This window comes from Sinocyclocheilus rhinocerous, unplaced genomic scaffold (assembly GCF_001515625.1).
Source record: "Sinocyclocheilus rhinocerous isolate Xijiao unplaced genomic scaffold, SAMN03320098_v1.1 scaffold1327, whole genome shotgun sequence".
Lineage (NCBI taxonomy): Eukaryota > Metazoa > Chordata > Actinopteri > Cypriniformes > Cyprinidae > Sinocyclocheilus > Sinocyclocheilus rhinocerous.
Genome location: NW_015660879.1, coordinates 42605 through 67016, shown reverse-complemented (window position 1 = coordinate 67016; position 24412 = coordinate 42605). Strand labels below are relative to the sequence as shown.

Genomic DNA, 24412 nt, shown 5'->3' with positions numbered 1-24412 from the left:
CTTGATAGAAATGTAGTGGAGTGAAAAGTACAATATTTGTCTTTCAAATGTAGTGAAGTTAAAGTCATAAGTTCCCAGAAAAAATAATACTCAAGTAAAGTACCGATACTCGAAAAGTGTACTTAAGTACAATACTTAAGTAAATGTACTTAGTTACTGTCCGCCTCTGATCGTGTTGCACCATGCGCCTAGGGTATGGCAACGAACAACCAGGGTATGGCGACTGCCATACGGAAACGCTGCCCCCGGACCCAAACACCAAACACGCACAACATTTCACAGAACGCTCTTCAAACACTCTCTTTTTCCTGAAGATACGACTTTTTTGATTAGTTTTTCCCTAGAAGTAGTTGAAGGCCAGGCAGCAGACTCACTGAGATGGCAGGACAGACGATTTACCTGAAACAGCCAACACAGCACACAGGCATCACAGACAATCGTTTCATCTCGCATATTTCTTTGTGAACGCTTGACAACATGACACCATGCGGTATTCAGCAGCGTGTCAGTACTCCTTGGAGAGTCTTGGGCTTGTCACCACATTACTTCAGAGGGCAGCGCTGCAGTGCTTTGTGGGATATAGAAGATGGGTGTGTGGGTGGAAAGAGGACAGGTATAGGAGATATGGCGAAGAGATATGTGGCAAGAATAACCTCAAGCAGGCAGATTTAGAAATGGAGAAGCACTAAATAAGAGGCAAAGGTGCCAGAGATTTATCTTTAGAACTGACAGAGAAAGACAGGTAATATGAAGATGATAGATAGATACCATCAATATTTAAAAATTATTTTGTGAGTGTGTCATCCCCCTTTGACTTAAATAAAGGCTGTATAACAATGAAGCATTAGAACAGCATTTTTGCCTCAGGAGCCAAACCTGGACATTAAATGGCAACTCAAAAACAGAGCCAAAAATATTTTTGGTGCTAAAGTAAAAGCATATAAGGGATGCATTAATGCAAAAATAAGTCGATTTTTATTATTTAATTAAAATATTAAAATAGTATAAATAATACTAAAATAACATTGGGCAAAGGTAATCTACATGTAAAAACAGAGCATTCACAAATAAATATCCAATATCAACCACTACCGACAAGTTGTAAAAAAAAAACAACAACAAAAAAAACACTAATATTTACCAATAACCTGGCACCGATATAGTGCATCACCCAAACATGTCCTTTTTGCTTTAAAATATTCTTTGAGAGGAAGACAGTTTTTGCTCAGTCAGCAGAAGGTCTCTGGTCCTTGTGGCCTCCTCATGGCAGGCTTTGATCTGAGTCAATCAGGCACAGGGATCAAAACCATGACCTTCAAATCCAAAGGTGCTTAAACTTACCCGGCACGGTCTGGGAGGCTTTTAACTTCCCATAATACATCACCACTGACTACAGACAGGATAAATCTCTGACAAATCTTGGATCAAATTTTATACCAGTAGAGAGGGACGATCTTGCGACTTATCAAGCTGATAGTGCTCTACCATATTGTGACCAATTACTTTATTACAGGAATCCTTCAGAGAGTTAAACATGGGCTTACAGGGACTTAACGTGTCCTGAAAGCAACCCAACAGACTGACCATTGGAGTTATTCACAACCAACCGCTGTCATTGTGGTCGGAACATTTCTCTTTGAAAGTACTCCTCCGCTTTCAGTTTGATATTCCCTTTTTTCCATTTTTGTTCATAAACTTCAAATTCTGTCTGGCAGCGCTCTATTGCTTTGTAGTGAATGTCGTTCCCATCAATATTTCAGTCTAAAGTGCTCAGATGCTTTCAATGGAACATATAAATGCTGACAGATACACACTGAAGGCTTCGCTGGACTAAACAAATAGCGATTATATGTTGAAATATCAAACACAAGACAGTAAGGCTGCACCAACTATAAACTTGTGAAAAATCAATTGTGAAAATAATCAACAACAAATCTGACATTAATTAATCATGCCTGCAAACCATGTCTGTAAAACATCTGCCAGTCATGGCATTTTACAGCAGTAAATAATGCATTTCTATAGCCAAAACACATCTGGAAAACAGCACAGGACACAGAGTGATCTGCTGACTTGCAATCAGGGGTGTGAAGTAACGAATTACAAATACTCACGTTACAGTAATTAAGTAGTTTTTATCAGTAATTGTACTTTTTTGAGTGGTTTAAAAATTGTGTACTTTTACTTTTACTTGAGTACATTTTAAGTTGCGTTCTGCAGCGGTCACTTGGATAAGTCGTTGTTGCTTGTTGAACTTGTTGATTTTTGATGAGTTTGAGCGTGTGATGCACGCTCTGAAAAAGTGTGTTGGAAACACAAATTGAGGACCAATCTGCATCGATTGCGGTGTACAGCGTTTATTATGAGGGGGTAGAATCCACAGCTCAGTACTCACTACTCAATACTCATGAGTACTTTTAAATAGGCTACTCTTTTACTCTTACTCAAGTAGTTTTTTGGACAAGTACTTTTACTCTACTCCCACTACATTTTTTGGAAGGTAATGGTACTTTTACTTTCCACCACTGCTTGCAATTGAGTATAAAGTGTTCAGATAAATGAATGTGTGTTCTTACCTAACAAAGTACCTGTTAACATTTAGAAAGTGCTTTAGCTTTTCTTTACTATCATTTTTAATTTGTGATTAAAAATGACCAGCCTCTTCGGACGTCACCTCTTGTCGCAGTTGTTCTCAACAAGATTATGCTAATATAAAGCATTGTTAAATGAAAATAAAGCAACTATTTTATAAAGCTAAAAATAAATGATAATAAAAAACAAATTTATTGTCGTCTACCATAAAAGAAGCACACAACCATTATAAACAAGCAATGTAGGCTTGTTGTTCCTTTATCACCACAGACTTTTGCTCTCTTTGAAATAATTGCTTTTACATGTTGGACACAAACAACCACAAGGCTTTTCTTGTACTCCAAACTATTCAGAATTCTCATGTAGTTAGAATGGCTGTGTCTACAAATCATATGAGCTCACTTGCTGTCTACTTCCTATATAGGCAGCTGTCTACATATACATTAAGCTAAAGCTAACTTAAAGGGAACATTAACCCCTGATTTGAGATGCTTTTCATAGTCGGCGACTTCGTTAACAGACACTCTCGCAAATAACGCCCTTGCAAAGAGATAATGCACACATCTAATTCTAAGTTACAAAATCAATAAACCAATAAGTACATGAATATGCAGTGCACATGAACGCTGAGTGAAATATGTGATCCTTAAAAATCTGGGACTCTTTCTTAAGCACCTCTGAGCATGAATAAACATGTATGTTTCCCGCAGCTCCATCCAAATTTGTAAATATTTAGCTTAGCCCTAACTTAAAATGTAAATGTTCATTTTCTGTCCAAGATCACATTCAGATAGATTATAAATGTGAAAATGTATGCTGTTACTAAATTTAAAACATCCCCACTTGCAGTGCATATAGTGCAATTGCTTTATCCTTACAATGCAGACTAAAAATTACATACAATTCGCTACCTACAGTTTGAGACAAATAAGAGCACACTTATGTCTGAAAATGCTGTTTATGTAGGCAGCTCACTATGTTTTAGGCCTGAGCCTGTATCTTCTTTTTAAACCTTGTGAACCCAGCTGTGCTCAGGTCTCCGTGTTCCTTCTGTAGCTTATCCTTAACAAGGAATAAAAGGCCAACTCAGGCAACATGTAGTCTCACGGTAATACAGTCTCATTACCCTCTTAAGGTTTTGCTTGGGACACAGACAAGTCTCATAGATTTCATTAGATGCATGAAACTTTTTTGTAATTGATTAACTGCCACCATCAACTCATGAGACAGACAGACTGACCAGACTAGGATAAACAATGTGGGACATTGACCCAGAAGGGTAGCAGAATTATTTGCAGTAAGACTTGGTAATACCGCAAAAGAGGATTAGTAAGTAGTCTGGGGGTCTCCATCCACAAAGCTCAGACCCCAATTCAATCTCAATCTCCACACTGCACCTCCACTCATATATCACCATTCAAAAGTTTAGGGTCAGTAAGATTTTTTTATGTTTATGAAAGAAGTCTCTTTTGCTCACCGAGGCTGCATATATTTGATCAAAAATACAGTAAAACATTATTATTATGAAATATTGTACAATTTAAAATGAAAATGTATTCCTGTGATGGCAAAGCTGAATTTTTACGCATCATTACTCCAGTCTTCAGTGTCACATGATCCTTCAGAAATCATTCTAATATACCAATGTGGTGCTCAAGAAACATTTCGTATTGTTATCAGTGTTGAAAACAGTTTGAAGAAACCATCATATATTTTTTTTCATGATTCTTTGATGAATAGAAGTCTTTTGTAATATTAAAAATGTCTTTACTGTAACCTTTGATCAATGTAATGCTTCTTATATGAATTAAAGTAAGTTCATCATATCAAATCAATCGTATACACAATCAGTGTACATGACTGAAATCCTGCATTAACAGTAGCGTTTCTTCACCACTCAGTCCTCAAATGGTAAAAAATATTGTTTTTATATATGTCTGAAGATGAAAATGACATATCAGTGCATTGTAAATGTGAAATTATCTTCTTTAGTCTGAGTTTGCGACTAATAGCTTTCTGAGTGACAAGGACAAAGCGTATATCAAGGTCATTTTCAGAACATGCCAACTGTTCAGGCTGGTTTGCAGCCCAGATTGAAAGAAAATGCCATTTGAAACTGACTCATGTAAATGTGAATAAACAAATACTGAAATAATGACAGACACAGAAAATGAAAGATTGTTTTTGACTTCCACTTTTTTAAAGCTCGCTATAATTCGTATTATCCTACAGGACATGAGAGTATACATAAATATGTACGAATCAAAACAGAATTAATCTCGGACAAAGATTTGAATTGTTGCACTTGAAAAATTCTTTTGGTTTTGCTGTACTATTGTACAAAAAAAAACTTGAATGAAGATGTGTTGCTTTATCAAATTGGGAAACGTTACATGAAATCCTTTGGTATTCACTAGTTAGATTCATTGCACTGTATAGATAATATTATACAGCTTTTCAGAGTTTCATTATCTACATGACTATAATGCTTGTCAAAGAAATAGCTTTTTTGCCATTTAGTGGTTTTGGGAAACTATTTGAGCCCCTTGGTCCTTGCTGATCCAGCCCTGCTTTATCACAATGTCAAACAAATAAGGAAGGCAATATTCCAGCAGTCACTGAATTTAGACAAATAGCCTACTACCGTTCCAAATCCTGTGTGGAAAAATAGCACCTGCAGCTCTGAGCGTGTGGGAGGAGACTTACAAAGACAAACAGGAAGGACAGAGGAAGAGCAGTCAGATGGCAAAAGTTTACCTTTGCTCACCAAGCATCCCCAGCACCACAGATACTGCATCCTCGTGTTATTTACTTGACATTTGACCCTCAGGCGTTTGAAATGCATTATAAGGTCGGTTAAACAGAGGTTATGGTGTTCTGACCATGATGGGGCGCTGGGAGCGACTCTGTAACTTTCTGTCAGGTCCAAGACCAAGACCCTTGACTTTAAGCTCATTAAAGAGCCGAACGCATCGTGGACCTGATCAGGACATAGGTCTTTGAGGGCACAGCAGGAGTGAGGGCCCAGGAGAGTAACAGCACTGTCTACAGGCACACACTAAATAAACTGTGTGGACATATAATTGGCATTGGCCCACAGTGGCTTGTGCCGCTTGGTGTAACACTCTAAAAGGTTGATAACAGTTTGTACCACATCTCTCTCTCCTCTAGTTTCTCTCATTGTCTCTCGCCCCACCCTACAATCACGCCTTGTCCAACTATTGGCACAGTTCCACCTCTCCTCATTTCTGAATTTTCCATGCTGGCTTTTTACTATGCCTGATAATTATTATTTTTATTTCATTCTTCAAAATATTTTTGTAACTGTTTAAACAGAATTGGAATGCATCCCTCCCTCCTTAAATGTTCTGCACAACAATTAATTTTCGCGACCACTGTTTCTGCTTGGCAGATGGATCGGTTATAGATTGGATGGGGCAGTGTAGGTGCCAAGAAAACAAGAAGCGCGTTTAAGTATGTCTGAGGGGGCTGCTGGGTAACATCATCTGTTCTCGTTCTCTCGCACTCCCGTTTGGACTCTCACAGAGATGAAAATGATAAGAAAATACACTGTTTAAAAAATATTAATCTCAATAGCAAAAAAAGAGCGTAAAAATGTTACAGTAAAATCTATAATTTGTAAGTTTCTTCTCAATATAGAATGAAAACTTATATTTTGTACTGATAGAGTATATGTAATTTTACTGTAAAATGTCCTTCCTTAGAAGAAAATTAATTATCTTAAAATGAGGTGACAATTATTTTTAAGACTAAACATTCACTGAAAAATTATTTTACAATTAATGCTAAAGAAATTACGCTTTTAACTAGACAATATGTGTGATTTTAATGTAAAATATTGTAAAAAAAAAATTGTTATAAGCAGATGAATTCAAGTCAAGCAAGTCACCTTTATTTGTATAGTGCTTTATACAATACTGATTTTGTCAAGGCAGCTTTACAGTGTCAAAACAGGAAAATATCATATATGTCAGTAATGCAAGAGGACAATAACAAAGAGTAATTCAGTGATGATTCAGTGATGACATTATCCAGTTCGACTCACTTTCAACTGTGTCTGTGTAATCAGTCAAGAGTCCCCAACTAAGCAAGCCAAAGGCGACAGTGGCAAGGAACCAAAACTCCATCAGTGACAGAAATGTTGAAAAAACCTTGGGAGAAACTAGGCTCAGTCGAAAAGCCAGACGAAACCTGCATTCCCTTATAATTATTTAATGAAAATTTATAAAGAAAATGTATTTACAATAGACATTAATTTTTTATGAAAAACTACTGCTAAAATGATCTATAAAACATACAGTGACCAAAATTACAATATGTAATAAAATTGTCAATTTATGGTAAGGTTATGGCAACCAAAGCTGCTATTTTTATATATAAATGAAACATTTTACCAGTGTACACATTTCCCTCATTTCATATAAAATCTGTGGTTTAAAAATGCCAAAAACGATTAAATGTAATGAGTATCAAAAACTCCTCAGATACACACCTGAGCTTTCTAAAATCCTCTTTTAAAGGTTTTTTTTTTTTTTTATAACAAGCAGGCTGCAGAAACTGTTCAAGCATTGTTTTGTTGGCTCAGTATCCAAATTTTTATCCAACCATAAAAAAAACAAGCTATATTATTAACAATAATAAATAAACTCCCTTGGTTAAATAAATAAGGTTAAAAGTCCAATTTTAGTCACATTCCTCCTTTTCCTTTTTGTTTTATGTACATTATTGCTCTAAATGATGGTCTTTTTTATTCCAAGCTGGTAAGTGGAATTGTGCTCTGTCATTAGTTTAAGATAGCAGTCAGACTCACACCCGTGCACCAGACCCTTCCAGATCTCCATGGCAACACTGCAAACACTGGGCTTTCTTCACAGAGGGGGGTGAAAAATGTAGTTAATTATTATTCCTACTTTTCCTAGTCTCTCACTTCCGTTTCAGCTTTTTCGTCTGTTTTGCTAGCAAGGACAGAAACAACCCAAGGGCTATTGCTGACATCTAACTTGATGTTTTACCGAGACAGTTAGTTCATCAATCATCTGCACCACTCCCACTGTGAGTGTTTGTGAAGGATGTGGTCACGACACACCTTCTGCCCCCTGACAATGACCAGCAGCAGGTGGCCCATCACGGCAGGGACACCTGGAGGAGCACATACAGTACAGCATCGCAAACATGATAGACTACGGCCAAATATAGAAGTGTTGCATCAGGTGCCAGTATGCCACCGTGTCTTCTCATTCCTGAAAGACGACAGGACATGAAAGATCTCACGTCTTCCCACACCTCGAGAAAAATGCAGTTTCAGGGGGAGTTACAGACTGACATTTGGTCGTGATGTGTTAGATCATACAAAAGAAAAAAAAACACAGAAGTTTGTCTGACAGGATCTCAATCTACAGAGCATGTTCTGACAGTCAATGTTTGGGACTGGCAATTGTACTGAATGACAGGTGTGACTCTTGAATTGTCCTGTTTAAGCAACAACAGATGCAGACCAAATAAGAATAATAGAAAGTCAAGCTTTTCCAAGCTTTTCCATTTTCGCTTGTAAAAATAGCAAACGGTAAACATCAAAGAACGTCTTCCACGACGCCATAAGCCCCATTCACTCGATTTTACATTTAAAAACATGAAAAGCAGCAATGACAAAAATGCAAGGTCTAGTGACATATTTTTAAAAAGTAAAACTTCTTTGAACTTGAGTGCCACGTTTTTAGAATGCAGTATCACACTCGTGAGATGCTACAAAAGACGCGAGATGAGAGTGCAATGGTCAAACATATGTCTAGCGCATGTTTACATTAATGGAAAAACTGCAGTGGAATTCAAAAACACATTCTGTGTGAAGTCTAAATCACCACGGACAAAACGTTATTTAATCCAATTGAGGCAAAATACTAATTGTAATCAGGATCAATTGACAACAGGACTGCAAGTGTGATTCACAGTTCAATAAACAAGAATTTAAAATGAGTAACTTACATTTAAGGCACAATATTTCCAGTTTCTCTCTTTATTTTCACTCTGCCAACTAAAATAATTCCCTTATTGGCCAGCACATGCCTTTTTAACAAACTGGTTAAGTGAACAATTCAATGACTCACTTATAAGGAATCAATTGTTTCGCTACTGAATGAATTAGTCTTTTTGAATGAATTGTTTGAATGAATGATTCAGTGACTCACTAAGATGGACAGTTCACATCATCGTATGACTCAATGGCTGCATCTGGAATCGTATTCTTCACAGTATGCGATTCCAGTATGTGAAACAAATATGTGAAACAAGTAGTATTTCCAAATTTATTCTATTCATAAAATAGTAGGCAAAAAGTCTCCGGATGACCTACTATTTGCATTATTTTGAAGTGTGCATCTAATGGACACTTTACTATCCCATGAGGCCACAGGAGAGGATTTGTGAATGGCACTGAAGAGGCGCAACTGACGCTGGTAGTTCACATGACAATGACATCTTTACGAATGTAGTACTTTACATCCAGATTGCATTTATACTACACACATTCATACAATATACAACATACTTTTTTAACAGTTGCCAAGTAATTACTTGTTGAAAAGAAATAACTAGTCAGAGAGTATGCGATTTCGGATGCAGCCAGTGATCATTCATCACTCATAAAGACCGTCACTTGTCGCCACCTACTGGTGATGCGATGCAATCTGCAGAAAGAGTCTGAAAAATACTCCAATGCACAGACTGACAATCTGTCTTGAACCAGGACTAAATGTATAAAAATCTTATATCTCTGTTTATAACCAAAATACGCATGAGCATAACCACATTTGACACTCTAAAACCGGACTGAACCTGTGTATCTCTTGAAGGTGAGGATTGTAAGAGTTGTAGAGTATATCAGGTCAGAGTATACTTTCACAGCAACCGTGAATATTTTCAAAGGGGCTGTCAAACACAATATCTTTATTTATTTTAAAGCACTGTTTTTTTTTGTTTTTTTTGTAATGTATTGCAGCAATTTTACCAGGGATCGAAATTCTCCACTGAGGGATTCAGTGAATACAAAACCATGTCTCTTCAGGGCTCAAATAGAGCTACAGCTACTGGACCATCACCTCATTTAGAACAGCCAGACATCTTCATTCAGTGCTTCTCTGTCTCAAATACTTCAAAACGCAAATCTAGACTTTTTTTTGTCATCTTTTGCATTAATTAAAAGTTTTCTTCCCTCTTGGATGTGACTTTGATCTACAATTTTACAGATGTGAGTTCTACACATATTGCTTAATAAATTATATATTTCTTTTTTGGCAGTTTATTTTTGGCAGACAAATCATCAAATTACTGGCAGACTTTCATCGACATTAAACATAAAAGCTGTTCTTTCACCACATTCTTGTCTCTTTGTTTTCTTTAGCCACAGCAGCACATAAAATTAAGCCATGCTATGCAATGCCACGGCATCTCATGGGAATGTTATGACGCGGCCAATGTTTCTGATGTCTCCTGCCAGCAAGCTCTCTTGCCGGGCCATTAAAACAAAGCACTAAGCGTGAAGCATATTTGTCTTGAGCTTGGTGTGAAAAGTCTTGTTTCTTGTTTTTTACACTTCCATGCTTTTGTAATTACCAGCACCATTGATTTCTGGGTTATGTGTGAAATAATTAAAACAGCAAATCAGAAATGCCAAGGATTTCATTGGTGCAGATCAATGAATGAAGTCAATAGTAAGAGGCAAGTCCTAGATTTTTTTTTGCCCAGTGATATTTCCTCTCTTTCTCCAGTTTAAAAACTCCTCAGATAAAATAAAAATTTTCACCTTACATTTACTGCTGTGTATGTGGAAAATAATGTGTTTTTTGAACCTTAAACCACATAAACACATTTCATTACACCAAATACACAAAATAATGTTCTTTTTAGCAACATCATATAACCCCTTTAAATATCTGTCCTGTACAAGCCAAATGGGATCACTTCAGATGCCTTAAGCTCCTGAGATAATCTAAGCCTCCTGAATGATATCCCCATGTCATTTACACTTATTTGTTTGTGTCTGATGCTAGTGCTCTTTGTTGTGGTTAGCATTATCGTGGTACCATTTTATAATTACTCTGACATTTCCATCACTTGTTCTCCGACCTATAACTGTAGCAATTTTTCTGTGCTGGGTTTATTTCACAAAATGAAAAATGGCCACATGGTTGTACAATCTGCCATTCAGGGTTTTTTTGGATGCAAATGGTTTGTCCACAAAGGTACTACATTTGTTTAAAAAGACTTATGAGTTTTGCTGTTTTGCAAACAGCTTTGCAAAAGCTGTTTACCCAAAAATAAAAATGTAAAATAAAAATTTGAAAGTCAGAATTTACTCACCCCCACTTAAAGTTCCAATCCCATATGGCTTTTTGATTACACTTTATTTTGGGGACTAGTTCTCACTATTAACTAACTATTAACTTAGACATTTGCCTCAATAAACTCTTAATTTGCTGTTTATTAATAGTTAGTAAGGGATCTAAAATACGATCATGCAGAATAAGGCATTAATATGTGCTTTATAAGTACTAATGAACAGCCAGTATGCTAGTAATATGCATATGGCTTTTTTTCTTCTATGGAACACAAAACGATAAGTTTTGAAGAATGTTTATACTGCTGCACTTTTTCATACAATGGAAATGGATGGGGACTAGAGCTTACAAACTCCAAAATGGACAATAAAGCACCATTAAAGCATCATAATAGTGGTCTATTCTGAAGACATATGATATGTGGTGAAAGCAGACCAAAGTTTAAGTCATTGTTCACTAAAATGAACATGATTACCATTCACTTCCATTGAATGAAAAAGGGCAGCTTTGACATTCTGCTAAACATTTTCTTTTGTGTTCTACAGAAGACAAAACATTACAGGGGTAAATATCATGAGGATGAGTAAAAAATTACAAAATAAAGGTTTTATGAGTATAATTGAAGTATATAGACATGTGAGCACCACACAAATTGGATTACTGTATATCCATAGGTTGAATGTTAATGTAAATTCTCAAGGATTCAAAAGCATCTAAGCTTTTTATGATCAAATTTTAAACAAAGGGCAAAGTCTGGAACATTCCCTTCAAATGTGATGCTCTGCAACCAATACAAAGCCAGAGGATCCAAAGAGTTCTTATCTGATTATGAATGCGTAAAGAGGATTTAGGATGTGGCACCTAAATGTTAGCCTATGCTGATTAGGTCTCTCTGGAAAGTATTATGTAACTACACTAGTGCAGTTTAGAAGAGGGTGCCTTTGCTCTGTAAATGACAGCTGGACCAGAGGGATCCTCTAATTCAAGGACAGCATGGCGTTGAAAGTCAGTTTGGTGTATTGATAATGCGATTTAAACATCTGATGGGACGTACACAGCCGCAAAGCACACAAGCTAAGTGGCAAATGATACTGGAAGTGTGTCTTTATAAAAGTAATGACAAAAACTACTGTACAGTCCAACTTGAAAAATCAAAGCTTTCACAAAAGCAAAATATCAAAAAAGATCCATGTTCTGAAAAAGTTAGGCTTTTTTTTAGAACAAAACACAGTTTGCATCGATGAAAGGTGAGTAATAATCTCTAGATCCACCAGCTGCTTCTTTCCACCACTGATAAAAGTGAAGAACCATATCGACTTCTGACTGAGACTTTCCTGGGAGCAGACCACAGTCGCCTGTTTACACACACACACACACACACACACACACAAACGCACACGTGAAGATGTGTGTTGAGCAGGCCGGTGTTACAATTGTTTATGAAATATGATACTAAAAAAGTGAATTAAAATACATTTTCATGACTCTAAAACCACCTAAAATAAAATAAAATTAGCCACAATTTTAGTTTTAGTTTTATTGTATTGGTTTCATTCATTTTGTAACCCACATTTATTAAAAAAGAAAATGGCAAAAAAGTACACTAGAAAGCCCTGAGAAATTGTATGTCGCTATTTGAATTATCATTTAACACACTAACTTTGGCAGCAAAATAAATAAATAAATAATTAATTAAATTCAAATTTTGTAAACCACATTTATTAAATAAGAAAATTTGGTAACACTTTACAATAAGGTGCCATTTGTTAACATTAACGTCATTTGTGTACTTGGTGGAACTGATTGAAAAATATGAGCCAAAACGGTCTCTAAGGTCAGCTGACCAGCTGGCTTTGATGATTCCAAGAACTAAACGGCGAAGTGGAGATCGAGCTTTTGTAGCGATAGCTCCAAAACTCTGGAATGAATTATCGTTTTCTCTCAGATCAGCTTTTAAACACAATCTTAAGGAATATTTCCTTGCATTAGCATTTAATGGGGTATAGACATTATAATGACTTATACTGTCATCGCGACGTAGACATGTGGGGGCGTGTTCGAACGAGCCGTTTTAGGTAGGCGTGGTCTTAACTTTTATAAAGACTATCTCTTTGGATTTGAGACTGCAAATTTACAGATCTTCTTTATGAACCAAGAGCTTGTAACACTCCAAAGAGAAAGGAAAAATTGAAATCGCATCATATGACCCTTTTAACTAAGATCAATAATGCTGTTGTTCATGCTTAGTTCATGTTAATTAATACAGTTAACTATTGTTAACTAATGAAACATTGTAAAGTGTTACCAAAAATTTCAATAAACAACCACAGGAATTCCTGTGAATTTTAATGTTGTTATTTAAATTCTGCTAAACATTTTCTTTTGTGTTCTACAGAAGACAAAACATTACAGGGGTAAATATCATGAGGATGAGTAAAAAATTACAAAATAAAGGTTTTATGAGTATAATTGAAGTATATAGACATGTGAGCACCACACAAATTGGATTACTGTATATCCATAGGTTGAATGTTAATGTAAATTCTCAAGGATTCAAAAGCATCTAAGCTTTTTATGATCAAATTTTAAACAAAGGGCAAAGTCTGGAACATTCCCTTCAAATGTGATGCTCTGCAACCAATACAAAGCCAGAGGATCCAAAGAGTTCTTATCTGATTATGAATGCGTAAAGAGAATTTAGGATGTGGCACCTAAATGTTAGCCTATGCTGATTAGGTCTCTCTGGAAAGTATTATGTAACTACACTAGTGCAGTTTAGAAGAGGGTGCCTTTGCTCTGTAAATAACAGCTGGACCAGAGGGATCCTCTAATTCAAGGACAGCATGGCGTTGAAAGTCAGTTTGGTGTATTGATAATGCGATTTAAACATCTGATGGGACGTACACAGCCGCAAAGCACACAAGCTAAGTGGCAAATGATACTGGAAGTGTGTCTTTATAAAAGTAATGACAAAAACTACTGTACAGTCCAACTTGAAAAATCAAAGCTTTCACAAAAGCAAAATATCAAAAAAGATCCATGTTCTGAAAAAGTTAGGCTTTTTTTTAGAACAAAACACAGTTTGCATCGATGAAAGGTGAGTAATAATCTCTAGATCCACCAGCTGCTTCTTTCCACCACTGATAAAAGTGAAGAACCATATCGACTTCTGACTGAGACTTTCCTGGGAGCAGACCACAGTCGCCTGTTTACACACACACACACACACACACACACACAAACGCACACGTGAAGATGTGTGTTGAGCAGGCCGGTGTTACAATTGTTTATGAAATATGATACTAAAAAAGTGAATTAAAATACATTTTCATGACTCTAAAACCACCTAAAATAAAATAAAATTAGCCACAATTTTAGTTTTAGTTTTATTGTATTGGTTTCATTCATTTTGTAACCCACATTTATTAAAAAAGAAAATGGCAAAAAAGTACACTAGAAAGCCCTGAGAAATTGTATGTCGCTATTTGAATTATCATTTAACACACTAACTTTGGCAGCAAAATAAATAAATAAATAATTAATTAAATTCAAATTTTGTAAACCACATTTATTAAATAAGAAAATTTGGTAACACTTTACAATAAGGTGCCATTTGTTAACATTAACGTCATTTGTGTACTTGGTGGAACTGATTGAAAAATATGAGCCAAAACGGTCTCTAAGGTCAGCTGACCAGCTGGCTTTGATGATTCCAAGAACTAAACGGCGAAGTGGAGATCGAGCTTTTGTAGCGATAGCTCCAAAACTCTGGAATGAATTATCGTTTTCTCTCAGATCAGCTTTTAAACACAATCTTAAGGAATATTTCCTTGCATTAGCATTTAATGGGTTATAGACATTTCTCTGTATATTGAAATTGTGGAGTTTATTTCACTGTCATTTTATTGTGGTTTTAGTGTTGTGTTTTATGTTTGAGACTGTTTTATTATGTGTTTACATATTGTACAGCACTTTGGTCAATGGTCCGTTGTGTGAAAGTGCTCAGTAAATAAATATAAACGTTACAAGTGATAACACTAGAAAGCCATGAGAAATTATGTTGCTATTTAAATTCTCATTTAACATACTAACTTTTGCAGCATAATAATACTGTATTAAAACTAAAAGCAAAATATAACACTATAAAACACACATATACCGCAACACACACAAACTCAAGTGAAAACGTGGAAACATTAAATAGAAACGACAACCAAATATTATTTCGAAATAAAAATTACATTCATGTCTTGATAAGTAAATCCATTCACACTCTATTATTACGAGACTTCCTCTAAATTTGACATGTTGGCAAATATACTGTTGCTTCAAAGACCTGACATTAACTAGGCCTAGATCCCTCTTTTAAATCAAACTGGTTCATTTAAATCAGCCTGCTAGTGCGAGCTCCAGCGTGGTGCAGATTTGTGGCATATTTTAGCCTCATAATTCTGTTTGAAACGTTGGCATAAATACAATGCGAGAGGTGCATTAGCCGAACATGTAAAAACGACACTTCTAGCATGAATACTCAGTAAGGTTATTAACTTAAGTTTGAGTGAGCTCTACAATTCTGCGACAGTCACTTAAACCTACAGGGCACAGCTGTTACTCTGCAATAACAAAGATACACGGGCACTGCGGTGTAGGCCTATGTGAAGCATATGAGACTATAAATAAATCACATATTATGAACCAACCAAATACTGAGTGAGCTTCAGGGCCTCACTATACATTTCTATTTATTTTGAAGAATCAAGGCAATTTTGGGCCTGATTATGCAATGTGATTTCATTACTTTTCATATTATCAAGTGGTGAAGTGCGTGAAGTAGTTCTATCCCATTTTTAACGAAAAAAAAAAACACTGATACAATATCAATGTAGGGAGATCTTCTAAAAAAAGACATCAGAAAAATCCTCTGTTCATGTTCATAGAATAAAGATGCACAATATATTGGTACAATATCGGTTATCGGCTTTTTAACTTATTCGTATTGGCTGATAAATGGATGTTTAATTGTTTCTGCTAATTTTTTCTGTTTTTACATGTAGATTACCTTTGCTGTCATTTAATGCTTACTTAAAGCTAATGTAGATATAGATAATTTAATGTATTTGTCATAAATTGTATTATTAATGATTATTAATGATATTAACTAAATATGTTCAATGTATTTTAAACTTCATTTAACATTTCAGAAGGATTTATCAGTATCTAAATGTAAAAAGAAAAAAAATACCCAATGCCTATATATAGTAATGAAATCACAGGAATACGGCATTGAATATATCTAATGTAGATATAGATAATTTAATGTATTTGTCATAAATGGTATTATTAATGATTATTAATGATATTAACTAAATATGTTCAATGTATTTTAAACTTCATTTAACATTTCAGAAGGATTTATCAGTATCTAAATGTAAAAAGAAAAAAAATACCCAATGCCTATATATAGCAATGAAATCACAGGAATACGGCATTGAATATATATGGCATTGAAAATATCTGAATAATAAATAAATGCATAAAATCTGACTTGCAGGAAATGCCTCAAAAGACAATTATATAGCAAGTAAAATTATTCAGTGACACACTTACTAAGAGCACCTGAAGCAATGCATCTGGTAGGAATGTTGCCTTCCATCTCTTAGCATGTTGTATTTACAGCTACTTTGTTTATTTACAACTCTGATTATAATAAAATGGAAGACATGTGCTAGTACCCAACATTACCCAATGTGGTTTAGTTCCTGAAGGAAACTCTGCAGATGTGGACAAACATACGGTTTAATGTATGATGCATGACCCTACTGTATATAACGCTGCACAAGCCCTCCACTACTGTACATGAAAGTGCATTTCCGTCATCTCCACCTTGATTTATTAACGCAGTTTAGCATCATCTGAATTCTATATTTAATCTTTAAATGAGAGATTCATTATGAAGATGAATGACTTTCGTTTGGATTAACGCATCTTGTTTTCTTTTTACCAGTCCTTCTCGGTTTGTCCTGTGAAGGACTTCCTATATCTTTCATCCTTTGGTACAATCCCCTTGGTGAGTGAAAATGTTCTACCCTCACCTAAGGCTACTGTTGCATTAGCTGGCTGCCTATTTATAGGCGTATAACGTCAAGGTGCAACTCTCCCAAATTATTCTCTCTCCTCTGTGAATGTTACCTCTGTAAGGCAGGACCACAACATTACTTCAAGCTGTATGTGTGTGTGTTTATGTGAATGTGAATCTGTGCCTGTGTGTGAACTGACTATTACATTGTGACGAGTGGGGGTGGGGCCGAGAGCCGTGGGAACGGAGCGAGGCCGGTGGAGTAATTGATAATGAGCGACACCTGCACCACTCACCGGTCTCGAGTCTCACGGAGGAGCTCCGGAAGGATAAAAGGGAGGAGTGACGACAGTGGGACGAGAGAGGACCAGGCCTGGAGTTTATTTTGTGTTTTGTGTGCGGCAGTCGTCCGCGAGGGGCTGCCGCTTTACTTTCATTTTGTGTTGGTTTATTTTATTAAAGTTTTGTTTAAGTGTTCGCCGGTTCCCGCCTCCTTCTTCCCGTGACTATGAACTTTGTTACATACATTTATTATTCATGGCCAGTGTTTGAAAATAACTGATTCAGGAGGTGATGCATGCTGGGGTTTCACTTAGATTACCACAGTTTTTCTCTCTCTCAATCCAGTCCATCAATTTCTCTAAACATACTGGTCTCATGCGACTCTACCTTTTGTCTGACCCCCTAAAGAATGTGTCAATCATCTCTTTTTCCATTTTTAACCTGTGTTCACAGTAAAGGAAGCGTGGTAAATGATTGCTGGGTGTTGTAATGTTTGGACACATTAGTGGAGATTCCTCTGAGGAGATGTAATGAGATATCTGTATGTGTGCGTGCAGTGTCGCAGCGGTGTGAGGGCGATTCGTGTATGTAATGGTCCTTTACTGACCAGGGAATGATCGGATCATTTGCTAAGAGCATTTTTATTTATTGTTTTCTACTCTTTCTCTCACTCTGTAAATGTTCTGCAGCTCAAAGCTGAACTGCCTAACAGTGCAACAGTGCCCATCCACTTTTTCAGCAATATTTTTTCCATAGGGATTTTTAAAAAGTGTTTGTTTAGGAACCAAACAAACAAGCTATGAGGTTAATCCCAACATTAAAAACGTTCATTCGAAGCAAAAAAAAGTAAAATAGGACAAGAAGACAAAGGTATAAGACTGTGTACTTGACGGCTTTAGTTAAAGTAAAATCTACTATCCCATGAAGCATTGCAATTGGCAATCAAATGAAAAACTATTGAGAAATATTAAACTTGTTGATTGTGTACATACTGTAGAAACTGTACATATTACGTTTATTGCCAAATATGCAAATATATGCAAATATTTAAGTAGTTTGAGAGTGTAGGGAGACTGACTCTACGGCATTTGCAGTGTTTCATGGGATTGGGTGGGCACTAATGTGTTCTTTTGCCGTGATTTGCTTGTCATGATTCTCTGATTGGTGTACATTTCTTTTTTTCATGGTATTATTTAAAAAATATAAATAATGCAGGCTGGTGGCTTCAACAAAGGCATATATCATTGATTAACAGCCTCGTAGCTCACAGCAGGTCTGTCATTAAAGGTTTAGAAGATACTGACATAAAATTACAAACCATACATAAAAAATAATAACTAAACATAAGTGGGAAGCAAATAAAGTACATTGTCAGGATTGCAAAACTAACTAAAATAAAATAAAAAAAATGTTCACAAATTAATTAGTATAATGTATTTAATGTATTAGTATAATGTAATTAGTATAATGTATTTAATGTAATTAATAATGTAGTTATTTTTTAGTTTTGATACATTGTATATTATAAAACTGCATTAAACATGAATGCATTAAACATGAAAATACCGCTAGATAACAATAACACTAGACTGAAAAAAGTATACCGGTTAGCACAATAACGTTGGCAGCCCTAAAATACTAAAACTAAACTACAAAATAAATAAAAATAATATAAATGAATAAAAATAAATTAAATTAAAACTAACACATCTAAATTACACTGAAAAAAAAGACAATACAATTAATACATTTAATTAATTACATTTCCCCCATGTTTGCACAATCATTCTGTTTGGTGACTCAAAAATGAGACACTCTAGCTTTAAATTGGTTTCTCAGCACCATGCACATATTTTAATATGAGGGATTTCCTGTGAATATAAAGAGGCTTCCCTCATTCAAACTGCATGAGGCTCTAAGGCAAAGATCTATGAGCAAGCTGTTGTTCGTACATTTGGGAACACACACGTGCACACCATACACTCCAAGCATGTAATTTTCTCTCTTTGTGCCTGTGCATGCTGTTTAGAAAGCCTTAACAGAGCACTGACAAACACAAATGACTCTCCCTTACTTGCCTGTGAGGTAAAATCAAGGAATTACCACAGTGTTCCCAGACCACAGTGAGTGTCAGAGCTCTTATAATCCACACCCAGTGCAGGAAACAGCTGATGCCTTCTATATTACCACAATCTTCCTGCTCTTTCCATCATGAGCCTGTATCATAAATTAAGCGGGTGGAGGCAGGCTGAAATTGAATCAGCCATGATTCCCATAGAGGTGGAGGAAATGTTCAACAAAACGGATGACACTGCATTTGTGGTAAAAACAACACGCACTGCAGGACATCTAAAGCGGTTATGATAACAACTATTTTCATTATGTCTCACATCCATGTACTTTTGTCATACTTTAAGAGGATGTTTTTATGATACGTTATCTCAGACGTGACATATAATCCTGATCTGAGCTGAGCTCTATGCTGGACACTCCTCGTAAATGATCAGTGATTGAATTTCATCTGCATTCCCCCAGCCAATGGATGACTTAGAGTGCACTGTACTCCCATAGATACAGGCACACATTAGAAGCTACACGGGACATACACCAATGAGTTATCTTTGCATTGTGAGCAAGTACAATGAATGATTAAATTAATGTAATTGGATAGATGTAGCATTGTGTGAGATGAAAGGAATATGGCCTTCTTTACATATACAACAATAGCATTCAAAAATTCAGCAAGCACTAAATCACATGCATTTTATGCATGATAATATTCATAAGTTTTAATGTGACAATGACATACATGGTCACTCTGACTCAACGAGCAGAGCTGCTCTTGCACACATTGCATACGACAGCTAACTGCTAACTGGTGCCAACTGTCTGTGATCTGTAACAGCAAAACAACCTCTTCAACCACAGACCAAAACCTTTGCAGCATCAAAACTTATCCCTTTTTTTGCATCCACTGTACATTACACTTACAAAAAAGTTATTTCCCTGCTACTGAAATTAGTATTACACCCAATTTGCCAAACAACATGTTTGCACAGCAGTTTTGCAGTAGGCATAAATATGATCAGTTTAGATCTTTCTGTTACCACTGGAACAATATAATAACAATATCCAGACACTAGGGCTGGGCAGCTTGTCAGTGATCTACGGCTCGGTGTAGTAAATGCCGCTCCATCTGAAAGCACGTGCTGGAGATTTACTACTAATCACCAGAAGCGGCTTTACTGACGAGATGCGCATGAAAATCGCATTCGATTTTTTGCACAGCCCTACCAGACACAAATGTTCTGTTCCAAAACTTAGTGTGGCCATTTTAGTGAGACGCTGTTGTTGCACGATTTTAACCAAAAGCATTGTGGTTAGCTTTCTTGAAGAAGGCAATCCCAGAATGCACTCCATTGAATGTCCAATCTCTAAGATGGCAGACAGAATATTTTACCAAATAAATTTTTTTGTGTGCTATTTTTTAAAGGTGCAATGAAGGTGCTTATTAAGGTGCAATCACATTAGCGAAATTTCACAGGTAAAATGGTCCATTGTCGATTGTAATTAGTATAGCGATATATAAAACACAGCTCACACATAGGTCACTTTCAAACCAAGCAGTTTTCTGTTGGTCAGTGCATCAAATCCCTATTGAAATGACTGGATTTTCTTATTGAAATTACTGTATTTCACCCTGAAAAATGTGTTAAACAATAGTAAATGTGACCTCACCATTATTGTGCTTTTAACTTGCCAACATGCTAATGTAAGAGATTCTAATGTTAAAATAGTCTCTTGTTTGGGACCTGCCTATGAAATTCTGATCACTAAGGAGGTTCCATTCTCAAAAGGTAGCTGTCTTAGTAGTGAACGAAATAGTTACTAGGTTTTGGAACAGAAAAAAGAAGGCTGTATTTAGAGTACTGTACTGTTAGCTTAGCAACATGCTAACATCAAACTCAATAGCTGAATCTCCTGTGCGATACAGCCAATTTAGAGTGTTCCAAATCGATAATTTATGAGATTTTCTAACAGTTAGGATGCTGTCTCAGAAGTGACGAACCTGTAGCTCACTAGGTTTTGGAACAGAGCTACTCTGAAACAACCAAATGTACTGATAAAACAGAACACACACTGAGGTTGAACTGCACCTCATCATTAATAAGTAAGGACTTGTGTTGTTACATGAAAATGGTTATTGGCGAACTGCCAAAAACCCCTGGAGGCCCAGACTGTCACGTTGTGTACCACGGCATCTTACCTTAGCAGCAACTGATGAACCTGGCTTCTCCAAAAGATCCCAAAGTTTCTTCCTCTTGTCTGGGCAGCAGGTGTTATCAAATTCCCCCTCTCCTTCCCTCTCTCTCAGAGTCTCTGCCTCTCTCCTCAGCTCCTCGTTCATCTGCTCTTTCTTCTGATGGTAGCGAGCCTGGCAGCACGACTCCAGGTAGATTTCGTCGATGCCCCAGTAATCAAGCTCTTGTCCAAAAGACAGAGCGCACATTTCCTCCATCATGTGCAGCTTTCCAGTTCTGTAAAAATTCAAGATGGACGTGAACGCGCCAGGGTGTCTGTCAAAGAAGTACTCGTTCTCATTCAGGCAGTAGTCATCGCAGACCTCCATTAGAGACTCGTGGGTGTTACAGTCTCTGAGCTTGCCTAATCTGGTTCTGGGAAGCCGGTCCAAGGTCCGCCATAAGACCTCATGGTTGAGGCCCCCGACGTTGAGACGGACCCTCCTGGACCGGGCCTTGGTCCGGATGATCTCGATAGGCTCGGGCGGAAGCGAAGTCGCAGATCTGCCTCCAGGTTTCGGAACCCCAAGTTCGGCCTTCTCTGCCATTGTGTGCAAGGAGACGGGCCGCTCTTGCCAGGAAGAGGTTTAAAGATGAAAATCAACCAGAAGATAACTGGAAAAAGATGACTATGTTGGGTCCTCCTTAGACGAGTCCCTCCATGGCTGTGAAGAAAGACAGACACTTGTTGTTTCCACCTTGAAATTACATTTTTTTTTCTATGCAGTGGAAAATATTCCAGCTCATAATTATTTAGGAAAAGTCCCTCCTCTGAGAGCCATTAGGAATATGTCAGATTGTTCTGTAAGTGTTTTGCAAAGTACATCTGGAAGCACAACTAAATGCCAGCATTAGAAACGATTTACATATCACCAGCCAAGCGTGCCCTGTATGTAAAGAAGAAACTTAAGCTCTGGTATACTAAACCAAAGCCTAAGCTAAGAGAATAGTGGCACATCTTGTTTAAGCTAAATAGAATTAGTAATTAACACAAGCAATATCTCATTGCCACATTCAATATTCATCATTGGCCTTCTATCATTTCATGGTTACGTTCAAGAGCAGCTTCATAACCTCTTTATTTTATGCACAAATTTAACTAACTTAATCACATTTTCTGACATTAACAGTACTAAAAACTGCAATATTTAATGCTTGTTTTCTACCCGATCCCTTAAAAATTATCATTGATGTAGTCAAGTTGATTCTATCATAGTGAAAAAATGACTAATATTAATCTAAAATATTTTAGATTAAAAGGTTACACATAATTTGTATTTAGTAAAAGAGAGAAAACTGCAAAGATGCAACAGTTCTGTAACCCAAACATTCTCTTTTTCTCCAGTAATCATCCACAAACATTAAACTATCTTATTTTCTTTTAGAAGTCAATATACCAAAGCAATAAAGTAACATAAATCCCCCAAAATATCTTTGTGTGTGGACTTGTGTGTCCATCTGGACCACTGTGTTTCTCACATTAAGAGCTGTCAAACGCATCAGCGTCTATTAAAACCGTTCTACTGTATGCGTTGCATTGCTTTTAACTTTGCAGCCTTGCTATTAAACAATGATCCTGTTCTGAAAAACACATCTCCTTTCACTTCATCTCAGCTGCTCCACTCAAACAAGTGACGTCCAGGCATCACGACTTGCCATAACAATGTTTATGCAACAAACTATATTTCTTACCTTCCTGAAGTAAACCACCGTTTGCATATACAAACCGCTGTGCGCGCAAACGGGAGAAAAGACGCCTGCGGGTTTCCTTTAAGATTCTTAGCTCTCAGCGGAGGCTTCAGTTATGACCGGACATGTGTTCCACATTTTGTTCAACATGAAAGGGGTGAGGAGATCGCACAGAACACCGGGAAATCTCTGTAACTAAAAGAGCTCCCCTTGTCTCGCTAAGAGCGCTGCCTCCATCGATGGCTTGATACTGTGAGTCGGGATGTCTGCAGATGTCAGACGCGTAAAAGCGGAGGGCGCGCGCGCACTGTGTGTGGAGCTGCAGAAGAGCGACACTGAGCGCGTGTGTATGTGTGTCTGTACTGTATGTGTTTGTGTGTTTGTGTGTGTGCGTGTGGACGGAATGGATCGTCTGAAGCACGAGCTGCATCACAGCCTTGAGGTGAAACCTAATTGGATTGGTCTGTACATAAGCAAGGGCAGCAGCAGATCAACTTCAACAGGAATCTCTCGCGCTCTCTCTCTCTCTCTCTCTCTCTCTCTCTCTCTCTCTCTCTCTCTCAAGAGTTCAGTGGTCCACCACAAGTATACAAGGTGTGATATTAGTTTTGCCACATTTAGGCTTAAAATAGACTCATCAAATAACCTTACAGTGGTATTGTAGTTATTATCAAAGTTTATGTTCCATACATTTATGAATATATAGGCGTAGAATAAAAATAATAAATCTATATTGACCACCTGTAAAATGTCTATCCCTTGCTAGTGATCTTATAAAATTATATTACATACAGTTTATAAAAGCAAATTAAAAAGTATATTAAAATAAATAAATATTGACCATACTGTATTGACACTGTGTACTTTTAATGCAATAAACTATATACTGGTTTCTCTAGTTTGCATTTCTCATTAATCAATAAATTCCTATTTACTTCATTATATATATATATATATATATATATATACATTTATTTGTCTAAAATTATACAAATATAAAATGTAATTATTATTACATTTAATGTAATTATAATCATTTATACTATTATTCATAAAGATTATATATGGAGATCGTCTCGGTGTATGTAACCCTCGTTCCCTGAAGGAGGGAACGGAGA

At 36.6% G+C, this 24412-nt stretch overlaps 1 protein-coding gene across 1 annotated transcript in view; it reads right to left on the bottom strand.

Annotated features, from left to right (window-relative positions):
* Positions 1 to 23717, bottom strand: part of LOC107725702 (potassium voltage-gated channel subfamily B member 2-like) — a 49072-nt gene extending 25355 nt beyond the window's left edge. The window contains exons 1-2 of the mRNA XM_016535076.1: positions 23298 to 23717; positions 21572 to 22270 (exon numbers count right to left, since the gene is read on the bottom strand). Coding sequence (XP_016390562.1) covers positions 21572 to 22153 — 582 coding nt within the window. The 5' untranslated portion in view covers positions 22154 to 22270; positions 23298 to 23717. The remainder of the gene's footprint in view (positions 1 to 21571; positions 22271 to 23297) is intronic.
* Between the last annotated feature and the right edge of the window lie 695 nt (positions 23718 to 24412).